Genomic DNA, 11,779 nt, shown 5'->3' on the forward strand with positions numbered 1-11,779 from the left:
GGTTTTACAGAAAGTGAGGTTTGACGGTTAAAACTCAGGCACAATGCTGTGTTATACAGCAGGACATCCAGGGTTAGAACTGGGCTAAACAAAGGAAACAGGGAAATACTAGGATTCTGAAATGATCCACACTTCAGCACTATTAGAAAATATGTGGAGTATCTTTAAAAGCTTAGTCCATACCATTTATTTAGATATTTGCGGGGGTGTACGCAAATATTTAAGCATCTATGTATACTTGAGACAAAGAAAATACACAATAAATCAAAACTTGTTTTTAAAATGTCATTAAGGTTTCCTCATCATAAATTACCATGATAATCATGCCTGTGATGAGCGTATGTAAACCTTTCATCACTACTGTATCTTTGAGAAAAAAACACATTATCATGACTCATTAAAATTACATTAATGAGGCCATTATTAACTGCTGTGTCCTTTCTCTAGGTGCAACAGTTCCAGGAGACAGCCTTGAGACTTCGAGCTCAGTATGCAGGGGACAAACAGGACGCCATCCAGGCCATGGAGAGGGAGGTCGTAGAAGCCTGGAAGGGCCTGCTGGACGCCTCTGACGGCCGGCGGGCGGAGCTGGTGGACACGGCCGAGAAGTTCCGCTTCTTCAGCATGGTGCGAGACCTGATGGCCTGGATGGAGAGCATCATCCAGCAGATAGAGACCCAGGAGAAACCCAGGTGTGCACCTTTCAAACCATGCATAACGCAGCAGCCATGAGATGTTAAAGAAAGTTTATTTTTCTTTTGGATGTGTTTTTTGTATGTAAGCAGAACACCATTAGTGAAATGTAGAAAAACACTTAAAAAGTTTGGCTCTCTTTTCTTAATTTTAAAAATTCAGCTTTCGCTGGGTTTTTTTTTGTTATATTTGCACTCTTTAGCTCTGTATTTGGTTATTCACTCTAGTTTTCATGCACCAAATGTGGAATAAAGTGCAACAAAGGTTTTACTAATCCCAGCCATTTATGCATAGTTTATCAAAGATGCAGTAGTTTCAGAAAGTAATTAATTAGATAAAGCACATTGCACTGATCAGAAGTATTGTGTGTGCAGTTCCTTTTCCTGCCAACAGAGGTAGAAAGGTTTCATGCATTATTCGCTCCTGTTTCTACTTTCTACCCTCTCTTTCTCCTTCGTTAGGGATGTCTCCTCCGTGGAGCTGCTGCAGAAGTACCACCAGGGGATCCGATCAGAAATTGAAACCAGGAGCGCCAAGTTCACAGACTGCATAGACCTCGGCAAGTCCATGCTGACACGCAAGCACCGAGACTCTGCTGAAGTAAGAATGTGCTTAAATCCGGCTCCTTTTCTGCTGTTTGCGTTAGATTTAATTACTTTTCTCGGAACAATTATCCCCAAACAAACTGGGTTGCCTGAAAAAGAAAAAAAAATTAAAGTCTTCCTACATTCATCAGGGAGGCTAGAAAAGCAAACACTAATTAGAAATGGATAAAGGCAAAAGAAATTTAAATAAGCAATTGACCCTTGCCCGAATTGAGTGTTCAGTTAATTACTTCACAATGCTAATTCTTAGAGTATAATAGGAAATCTTGTGGTGAGTTTTTTTTAATAAGGCTGATATGTAACTGAGACTGTATAACATTTTGTGTCAGATCAAAGAGAAGCTGGTTCAGCTGATGGAGAAAAGGCAGGAAATGATGTTCAAATGGGATGACAGATGGGACTGGCTCCGACTCTGTGAGTAATGCATTCCCCCGATCCCTGACTTAATGATGGAGCAGCATGAGTATCCGCTTTATCAAAAAGCGAGCCATAAAAATATTCCCTTTAATGCTCTCAGTGCTGGAGGTGTGTCAATTTGCACGAGACGCTTCGGTGGCAGAGGCCTGGCTCATCGCTCAGGAGCCCTACGTGACCAGCAGGGACCTGGGCCAGAGCGTGGACGAGGTCGAGAAACTCCTCAAGAGGCATGAAGCCTTTGAGAAATCCACTGCCACATGGGAGGAACGCTTCTCGGCACTGGAGCGCCTCACTACGGTACGCAAAATTCCTGGACAACACTTATGCAATTTGTTTTTCAAAACATTGCGCGCTTATTCTGTGGCTGAAAAGCTAAGGATGAATTCAGCCAGCGTTTCTTTTCTTATTTTTTGTGTCAAAATTGTATGTTTTTGTTTGCCACTTACTGCACAATCTAAACTCTAAAGCAAATATTTCCACAGTGGACTTGGTGTAAATAAAGACAAAAGCTTAGAAAATAGCTTCAGAAATAGTTTTGTTATTTAAGGTGTTGTCAGTGAAGATAACAGGTTGCTGTGTTGCAGTTGGAGTTGCTGGAAGTGAGGAAGCAGCAACAGGAGATTGAGCAATTCATTAAAGATGAGCAGCGCTCAGATAAAGAAAGCAGGTAAAAACATATTGAAACTATCAAGTGTGTATAGAAGCACTCAAAACTACTAACATTTATTTTTTACCTCTACATGAAAGTGTGTAACGTCTAAAGCAATGTTGGTTTTGTTTTTTCTGGTGGATCTGCAGAAAACACCTTAATGCTAATAATAAGAACAAAGTGTTTCTCTTTCTCCGTTTTCTTTTTTTCTGCTCAGGAGAGAAGACACAGGCTTCGTAGAAGAATCTTCACAACTCTACACTATTGAGGAACAAACCCTGGTTAGTAATAAAGCCCCTTATTTCCATCACCTATTTTAATAACTATTTTTAAATAGACTCCTCTTTATTTAAGCATTTGTTTGTTAAAAAAAATCTAGTTATGCATTAAAATTGAAAGCATTGTTTCCTCCTACAGTCTGGTGCAATGGAGCCCAGCTCAGGTCAGCTGGATGGAACTGCTGGTGACTCCACGATGCCGATGGTGTCAGAAATGAGAGAGAGCGCCTCTCTGGAGCTGGAGCCCTCTGTCTCGGTTGTGACTCCCAGAGAACCAGAGAGGGCGGCCACCGTGCCCTTAGAGACCCAGAGGTCGCAGGCAGTGCTGCAGGAGGGCATGCTCTGCCGCAAGCATGACGTGGAAGGCTCCGGAAAGAAGGCTTCTAACAGGTCGGGCACCGCCAAGAAATCCAACATAACCACACCCTCATCATGAGCATCAATAACACGTCTTGACTTAAAAAAATAAAAAATATATATAATTCTTTTTTGTCAAATGATCACACAACATTGAACTTGTTTGCATTTTTTGGAGACTCTCTCAAAGTTTAAATAGAGACAACACCTCCACTAATAACTGGCTCAGTGCTCCTCAGGAGCGTCTTGACAGCGTGATTGGGTTTCTTGACATCAACTCAGCTTCAACGTAGACAACAGTTGAGAAACTTTCAGTATGGCTGAAGTTTGGCAGTTTTGAAATGTAATGTTAGCATCATGCCGAGGGCCTGTTCTCCTGCCAGTGCTGGTGGTGCATGTTATAAAGTCAATAAATCATTAAAAGGTGGAGAACGTCTTTCAAATTTTCCATCTCAAATCAAAAGTTAGATGATCAAAACTGGTTTTAGAAGAGCTAAAGGAGGCTAATGTTAGCCTTCTAAAATGGCCCAGACTTCAGCGCTGTTAAAAAAAGAAAAACGTTACGCATGAAAGCTGGATTCCTGCAGGTAATCCAACTGATTTAGATTAAATCTACCATTTCTGATAAGACGTTTTTTCAAAAACCCAGCCAGAAGCATTCCAGAGAATTGCTGAGAGCAGCAAATAGTCTGAGATTTCTCCGCAACATTTCTCCAAATATTAGTGGTGGTGATCCTGTATGTACGGTTTGAAGTGTGGATTAAAGAAAATTGGCAATAATTCAAAGCTTGTTTACCCATTAACGTAGCTGAATGTTGCATAAGCATCCCACAGTGCAGAAATAACATTTCAAATGCATCATTAAAGGGCCAAAATATGTTATTCATGGCAATAATGACTTCATGCCTCTAACTGGAACTGCACATTTCAATAGATAATCGGTACTGAAACATGCCTACTGTGTGTAGAAAGAACAAAGTAGTTTAAAGGGATATGCAACACATAGCATGTCAGGATGTTAGTGTCTTGTTTAACTTTTGTCAAAAGGTTTCATCCCTCATTAGGTGTGGATCCAGCATCCAATAATGGGCTGGCACAGCGAGAGCCACATTTGTTCATAAATATGAATACATAAATAATAAATAGCTTGCCAAAAACACAAGAATTACCTCCAATTATGTTGGAAATTATTCAGTGAAAGTCTGCACAGTCCCTCTAAATGATAAAGACACAAACTCAACAGCTGCATGTCAGAGAAAATGTTTGGGCTCTGATGGTTTAGGTTTCTCAAGAAAGAAGAAAAGAAACAAATGAACAGGTCAAAACTTCCTGCAGTCTGGCTTCATAAAAATAAATAAAACATAAAATCCATTGTCAGTTCACTAATAAAGGAGCCAAAGGAGATCTAAAGATGTCATTACACATCTGCATATCTATGTTCTTAATCTTTCAACTACAAAGAAAGTTTTAATGAGCCAATTTCCCTGGTCAAACATCAGCAAAATATAACTCCGTGTTATAGCCTGAAATAATCCCGTCAGGATCTTCATCGCTCCTGCCTTCGTCTCTTTTACTTTCAGGTCCTGGAACAACTTGTACTGCGTACTGAAGCCGGGTCAGCTCTCAGCATACAAAGACGCCAAAAGCTTTGGTCATGGACTGACGTTTCACGGTGAGGACCCCCTACCCCTCGGCAACGCCACCTGGGAGAGCCTCACCAACTATAAGAAAAAGAAGAATGTAGCCAAGCTGCGGTAAGAAATGTGTCAATCTCCCGTTTTCTCGAAATGGCTTATATTCAAGTAAATACTTATTACAGTATTCAGATGGGATTTGATGAAAAAATAATGTTGGGTTAAAGCTGTCACATATCATTTCTATCCTATCTAAAGTTCTCTGACATAGTATTTTTCTTTATTGAAATATGACAGTCGTGACAGGTTTTGGAGGATTTCACATCCTTCCGAAGTTTCTGAAGCAACCAGCAGACATTCAGTCTCTGGTGAAAGTCACTTTCTTTACCCTTCACCTTCCAGCTGAGAAACAATCCTAAACTTTAACTCTGTGTGACAGCACTACCTGTTGTTTTCAATTACTGTCCCCATCAAACAGAGCAGCCCTAGTATACACAGTGCTGTGAACAGATATATATTTTTTTATCTCCTTATAGGTTTCTTGTGTTTTTGTTGGAGAAAGCCAACCTGGTTCTATGTAGAAAATTTCTTGCTGCCCTGATAAATCACGATTTAACTAAAAAACCATTTTTTGGAAAGAGGAACCAAATTTCACTGGCCACATCCAGGCCTCACATGACGCCACCATCAAAATTCAAGAGCAGATGAGAAACAAAGTCATTGAATGACATCTAGCAGTCTGGAAAGTGAGTCCAGAGAACCACAGGAAGGCATTATCCACAAATTGAGAGAAGGTGGAACAGTGGCGAACTCTCCCAGGAGTTTCTGACCTACCAACGTTACTTCAGGAGATCATAGAACAACATCTAAAGCACTGCAAGCCTCACTTGTCTCAGTTAGGGTCAGAGTTCATCATTGAACAATAAAAAAAAAATTATACCGGGTGTAAAGTAGTGTGGTCAAGGATCAGCAAGGTGGACAAAAAAAACAGGATCAGCCACCAGTTCCAGATTCTTCTGATGACTTTTATTTGTTACTTTTGACTCTGGCAATCCCCCTGAGCTGCCAAGAACTCACTGTTTTTATAGCCAATTGGCAACGCACCTGCACTTGAGTGGACTAAGCCGCAATTAAACAGGTTAAAAAACAAACAAAATCTAAACAGAGAAGCAAGAATGAAATTATTAATCTAATTTACAAACTCATCTACATAATGAAATGGTCTGCAACCCCCCCCCCCCCCCCCATGTAATACAAGATAACTCAAAAGGTTACTTTAAAGAAAAACAACCAAAGCAATACTCCAAAGAAAACACTAACTAGTAGAACCCAGCAAGGTAATCAATGACATCATCCAGCCATTTAAGCAGGAAATACTGGGCCGGCCCCTCCCACACTCCTGCTGCAGATCTACAAGGGACAAACAATGGCGAGTAAAAAGGAAACAAATACCATGAACATACTTTGACACAAAATAAACAAATTCAACCAATAGTCCAGAAGTAGTAGCTTTAACCTACACATAAATAGATGGAAACTGCAACACAATGCTAACACAAACAAACCCGGGATGGTAAGTGAAGCAACGTTGCAAAGTAATATTTAAATTTAAGCATTATAACCAACTATAGAAAGTATGTGAATCAGAAATAAGAGTAAGGGACAAGTGGTGAACAGAAACTGAACCACTTTGTCACACCAGGCAAAATCGGTATCCACTTTCTTTTGGAAAATGGTTCTGTGGATTGAGAGGAACACTTTAGAACATGTGCAACTTGTTACAACGAATACATAAGATACAGAAAGCTAGAGGAAAAGAACATCATGCTGAGAGTGAAACATTCATGACCTTAAACTCAGTTTGGTTATTCTGCTGGACTCAGATCTGAAGCACACCTGCAAGTCTACCTCTGAATGGCTAAAAAAAAAAAAGTTTTGTATTGGCCTAGTCAAAGTCAGGGTTTAAACTCAGTTCAGATGCTTGGCCTGGAGCCTTTGAACATGATCAGATTGCACATGTCATTAACTTTTTCACTAATGAAATCATCATTTGAAACGTGCATTTTGCATTTCCTTCGGTTGTCTTTGAGTTTGATGACAAGCAACCTTACCAGACAATTCTGGTCAAACTTAAAACGGATTACTCTTCACTGAACAGAGAAATTTGTAAATGGCTAAAAAAATTTCTACCTTGAAAATTAAATGAATTTTTAAGATGCTTGGTTTCTGATCTAGTTCCACTGATTAATCTTAACTGTCATTAATCGGCATCAGCTGCAGACAGCTCAGGGGTGTGATTAATTTTCTGTGGTATCGCTCAACAACATTGGGCTCCTCTTAGCAGCTGATGGGGGATTTAAAGAGATAAATCATGTCCTCATGTCCTCGCAGCAGGAGAAAGTTATAATTGTAAAACTTTCTCGCTTTTCCACCAAGAACAATTTTTGCCTATGCAGAAGACGATCATAGTCATAAATAATTCATACTGTAAAAGTCAATACGAGAACCGAAAATTAAAAAAAAAAAAAAAAAAAATCAATTATAATGCCTTTTCTGTTGGACAGAAAGGAGAATCGGAACCAGGAGCGGTGGCGGATAAACGAGACAGAGACAGAGACAGATGAAGTCAGAAAATGAGACGTACGCTGTAAAGAACATGCTTGGAGGGAAAGAGGGACACAGTTAGACAGAAATGCTTTCTCTACTTTTCAAAGCGGGGGTTGAAGACACTCTGCGGCGGGGGTCTGTGTGACAGCCAGCGACGGGGAAAAAGACGGCGCGGCTCCAACAAAACATCCCGAAATTCTGGATGCAAATATCATGGCGCCGTTGAATAAAGGGAACCCAGGACGAGGAATTCATCCGAAGCAGACATGAAATCCCCAGAATGAACCACTTCGGAAAACACGAGCTAAAGCTTGTCAGAGTCTAAAATATAATAACGTGTACAAAAACATCGTTAAACTTAAGAACCTCTGAGTTGAATACTGGCTGAAGTGCTGCAATTCATGAGTGTTATTCTAGTGACATTTTGGAGCTGGAGGGGATTCTTATCAAATGTCAAATAAAGCTCGACGAAGCAGCTGGCTCCAGGGAGGGACTGCGAGCCGTCCCACCTGCCTGAGGCGAGGATTACTGGACTCATAAATGTAAAGAAAGGTTTAATTACTGAGCTGTTGCTGTGGGCTTTAGCTTCAGAAATAATTAAACGCCATGCAAAAGTATTCACACCTTTTGAACTTTTCGAGGGGACTTTGTCACGCTAGAACCAAAGACTTCGAGATACACCAACACAAATTAACGTGCAATTTAATCTGAGAATAAATCTGGCTGTTTTCTCCTCTGGCTGGAGAACTGACATGGATGGTTGATTGAAGCTTAGATCCTTATGGTTTAGTAAACTGACTTTTGAGAGAATGGAGAGACTGTATAAGATTTATTTTCCTCAAACTACTCCTTTTCATTCAGAGCTTTTGTTTATGTCAATAGGTGACGCGTTCATTTTAAACTGTAAATGAAACAAGTGAATAAATAAAATAAATTAAAAAAAAAAAGTCTGCTAGAGAACAATTCTATTACATGAAATCCCAATAAAATACAGTGAAGTTTGTGGTTAAAACGTGACAAAACGTGAAAAAGTTCAAGGTGTGCAAATACTTTTGCAGCCGTAAAGTTTACTGTACGATTATGGACATGTGACCGCTTGTCATAATCATGATCATAAAGTGACCGAGACGTACAAACCAGGATGCAGCGATACGACGGAGGTTCCACAGATGTGTTTGCACGGAACAACGTTGGTGGGTAAATAGAAAGCGTTTCATTAAATGTCTTTTTTTTTTTTCCTTTCGCAGACTTGCAGATGGAAGCGAGTATCTGTTCCAGTGTAAAGACGAGGTATGTTTTCAAACTGCTGATAAAAATATTGTATAACTTTCACATGTATTTTACGAACCACATGGGAGTCGGCGTTCAGGGTTTAAATAGTAACAATCTCTGACGCTGAGCTTGGCTCACAAACATGAGCATCTCCACTTGTTAAGCTAAACCAGTAAAAACTACAAGACAAACACTGCCTCTCTGGGGGGGAAATTCCCTCCCTAAGCCAACGCCATGTGTGTGTGTGTGTGTTTTTTTTAATGGTATTCCAGGAGGAGCTCCAGCGCTGGAGCCAGGCCATGGAGAAGGCCGTTCAGACCCTGGCAGCGGAGGAGGCCCCGGGCCCCTCGGGGTCCAAAACCCACAGCCTACCCACCGCTCCCTCCTCCTCAGCTGCCCTGCCTGAGCCCGGCTCTGCCAAGAAAGACAAGGAGAAGAAGTTCAGCCGCTTTGCCAAGAAGAAGTGAATGAGAAAAAAAAAAAAAGGAGAACCGCCTGGAGAGGCAGTAGCCTAGGCAACCTGGAAAGAGGAAGTAGTATTTGTGTACAACCAGTCGGAGCAAGCTTTTTATCACCCGATTTCTTTCTTCTTCTTTGTTTTTTTTTATATGATTTTTGTGACAAATAGTGTAGTTTAGGTTGAAAGCCATCATTATTGCCTGTATTTAAGCAAGTGTATGATTACAAAAATCCCTTTTTATTTGTATTTAGAAATGCTAAGGTGAAAGAGTAAATTAAAAGCACAGGAATGCTTCACACTCAACCAAAGATTGTTTGTAAAACTTAGCTTTTTTTTTTTTTTTTTTTTAGTTCAGCTTCAGGTTTTTTGTGCTTTGTTTAGGCATGCTTTGACAAAGCCATATAGGACATTAAGGTATTTTCATCAATTTGCCTTATAAAATGGTTGTGAACTGTAATACTGGGCTGTTTCGAGTTCAGAGCACTAAATGCTTGGTACCGACGCAGAGTGAAATACACAATGTTTGAGAGGAGCTTTGTAAAACGCAGTGGAAAAGGTTTGGAGATGAGGAAAGCGTGGCGCAGTGCAGAACGGCGCGCACACACTGCAGGTGTTATTGCAGTTATGCAAACTAAACGCTCTATGCACCGGGAAGAATCGGAGTGAAGAGATTTTATTTTATTTGAGGTTTTTTTTAAGTGATAGCCGTGGTCATGTGGGTTGAGAGCACCGCCTAACGTACAGGCTTTACTCTCAACTCATCTCTGACAGTTTTTTTTTCTTCCTGAATTTCAAATATATTCAACACTTGTGCAACAAACTGACTTTCATATCTATTCATTGACATGTACACACTATATATCTGCAGATGCATGGAGTATGTTTTACATTAGTTTGACATGGTGCTATCAAGATATTCCTGAAGCAAGACCAACTTCACATGCCTTATTTGTCACCAACTTGCAGTCGCACTAATGAAATGAGTTCTGTTAGCTCTCTTCCGTCTGTGGGGTGTTTCATAGAGGTGGCTCACGTCTGCAGGATTTCCAGTAAAAAAAAGAAAAAGCCTTCAAACTGACTTGTGAAAGGCTCGGGCTTCTATGAACATATGGATTAGCTACACTACATGGCAACATTTGGATTCAAATCATGGTGGGGATTCATTTCTTCACAGAGGGACAGGGAAGCTGCAGAAAGATATAGAATCAAATAGTCTGGAAGACGGGAGTTAAATGCAGGGAAATCCTGGAGGAATATTTGTTAGAGGCTGGAGGAAAACTTTTTTAGAGGTTCGATTCTGCAACCCCGGTATTTTTTTTTTTTTTTTTTTTTTTTACAAATGCAGGGATTAGCAGAGAACCACTTTACCTGTTAAGTTTGGGAGGCCTGAGTTCATGGATTTGAAACATGCTAGGATGGTCTGGGTATTTAATGCTTACAAAAGCTTGGACTAAAAACACTAGAGAACCCGTCTGTTGGTACGTTCTGGTAGCTTTCTGCGAGGCCTGGTTTTATGGAGGCAAAGCATACCGACTAAAAGAAGCTAAAGGAAAAAATAAAAATAAGTCAGTGGGAGCTGCCAGTCGTCCACAGCCTAAAGGAGAGAAAAACTCATCGCTCTTCTCTTCTTTTTTTAATCGAAAGTATTCAAAATACAGAAGTGGCAGCATCATGCCATATGGTTTGTGTAGTTATTTAATGTAAAAAATAAATAAAATAAACACTCCAACTAACGTTTACCCAGGATTTCATAATAGACATTTTAAAAAGTGATCTAATTTAAAAAGAAACTTCATAGTTGGAAAAAAGCCTTTCTGCTTGTTAACGTTTTATGATACAAATTGTAAAAAAGAAAATAAAACAAAATCAATAAATAGAAGCCACTCTTTATGAAACACCCGTCATCTCACTAGGCTAGATTTCATTTACTCGGTGCAAAGAGACAATCAGTAAATCAAGAGTCAAACTATAGCAAGCCAGAATTTAAACCAGAGGCTGTCACTTCCTTAGATATGATTAGAATAAAAGACTTGTGGGTCAGACAGCAGCAGTATGAAGCTGGGAGTATTTATGATGTGAATGTGACTTCACAGTAAAACACTGCATAATGAGGCAAAACCATTAACACAAGCAAACAAGAAAGCTGCAGTATACAGGCCATGCGAGTCAGTGTGGTGGCTCTAATGCATTTCTCACACAGCTATCCTGCCTCGTACTGCAGGCTCTTCACCTCGAGCCACAGTATAACTCAAGTGACCTCAATAAAAGCCATGTTTAGAAAGTTAAGAGAGACCGTTCACCTCAAGAGTTTAATGATCTACATTTAGGATGAACCGATCTAGTGTATCTCTAGTCTTCTCAAACAGTGAGCATAATGTTAAATTTGTACTAAAAAACAGCTGAAAATGGTTTGAATGACTAGCATTGTATTTTTTTTTTATTAGTCACTATATCTATAAGAATGTGACATGTCTACTCTCACCTCCGTCCACTCCTTATCTCCGTGCCATTTGTGTTCAGTGGTTTTTAATCTGCATTTTGTACTCTCTCTCTCCAGCTACATAAAATATACAAAAATGTTGAGAGAAAACATCAGGATACATTTTGAGAATAAAGTTTAAAACCAATACCCAGGAACAGTCGGCTGCTTTGACTCTTTCTACAGTTTCAGATACATTTCTCTACACAGTGCTTAGTAACATTGTTCACGATCATTGAACATTTCCGGATTTTGTCGCATTGCAACCAAGAATTCAAAATTTGAGTTTTATTCCAGCACAAAATGGTGCAGCGCATTAAAGCAGAGC

The 11,779-nt window shown here is 39.9% G+C and overlaps 1 protein-coding gene across 3 annotated transcripts in view; it reads left to right on the plus strand.

The window, feature by feature from the left end:
• Positions 1–11,609, plus strand: part of LOC102223029 (spectrin beta chain, erythrocytic-like) — a 48,234-nt gene extending 36,625 nt beyond the window's left edge. For all 3 annotated transcript variants that reach the window (XM_023352537.1, XM_023352538.1, XM_014468833.2), the window contains 10 exons: positions 448–692; positions 1,155–1,293; positions 1,628–1,712; positions 1,816–2,012; positions 2,300–2,382; positions 2,582–2,645; positions 2,782–3,032; positions 4,580–4,753; positions 8,488–8,530; positions 8,785–11,609. In XM_023352537.1, coding sequence (XP_023208305.1) covers positions 448–692; positions 1,155–1,293; positions 1,628–1,712; positions 1,816–2,012; positions 2,300–2,382; positions 2,582–2,645; positions 2,782–3,032; positions 4,580–4,753; positions 8,488–8,530; positions 8,785–8,979 — 1,476 coding nt within the window. In that variant the 3' untranslated portion in view covers positions 8,980–11,609. The remainder of the gene's footprint in view (positions 1–447; positions 693–1,154; positions 1,294–1,627; positions 1,713–1,815; positions 2,013–2,299; positions 2,383–2,581; positions 2,646–2,781; positions 3,033–4,579; positions 4,754–8,487; positions 8,531–8,784) is intronic.
• Positions 11,610–11,779: the final 170 nt, after the last annotated feature.

This window comes from Xiphophorus maculatus, chromosome 19 (genome assembly GCF_002775205.1).
Source record: "Xiphophorus maculatus strain JP 163 A chromosome 19, X_maculatus-5.0-male, whole genome shotgun sequence".
NCBI classification, from domain to species: Eukaryota; Metazoa; Chordata; class Actinopteri; order Cyprinodontiformes; family Poeciliidae; genus Xiphophorus; species Xiphophorus maculatus.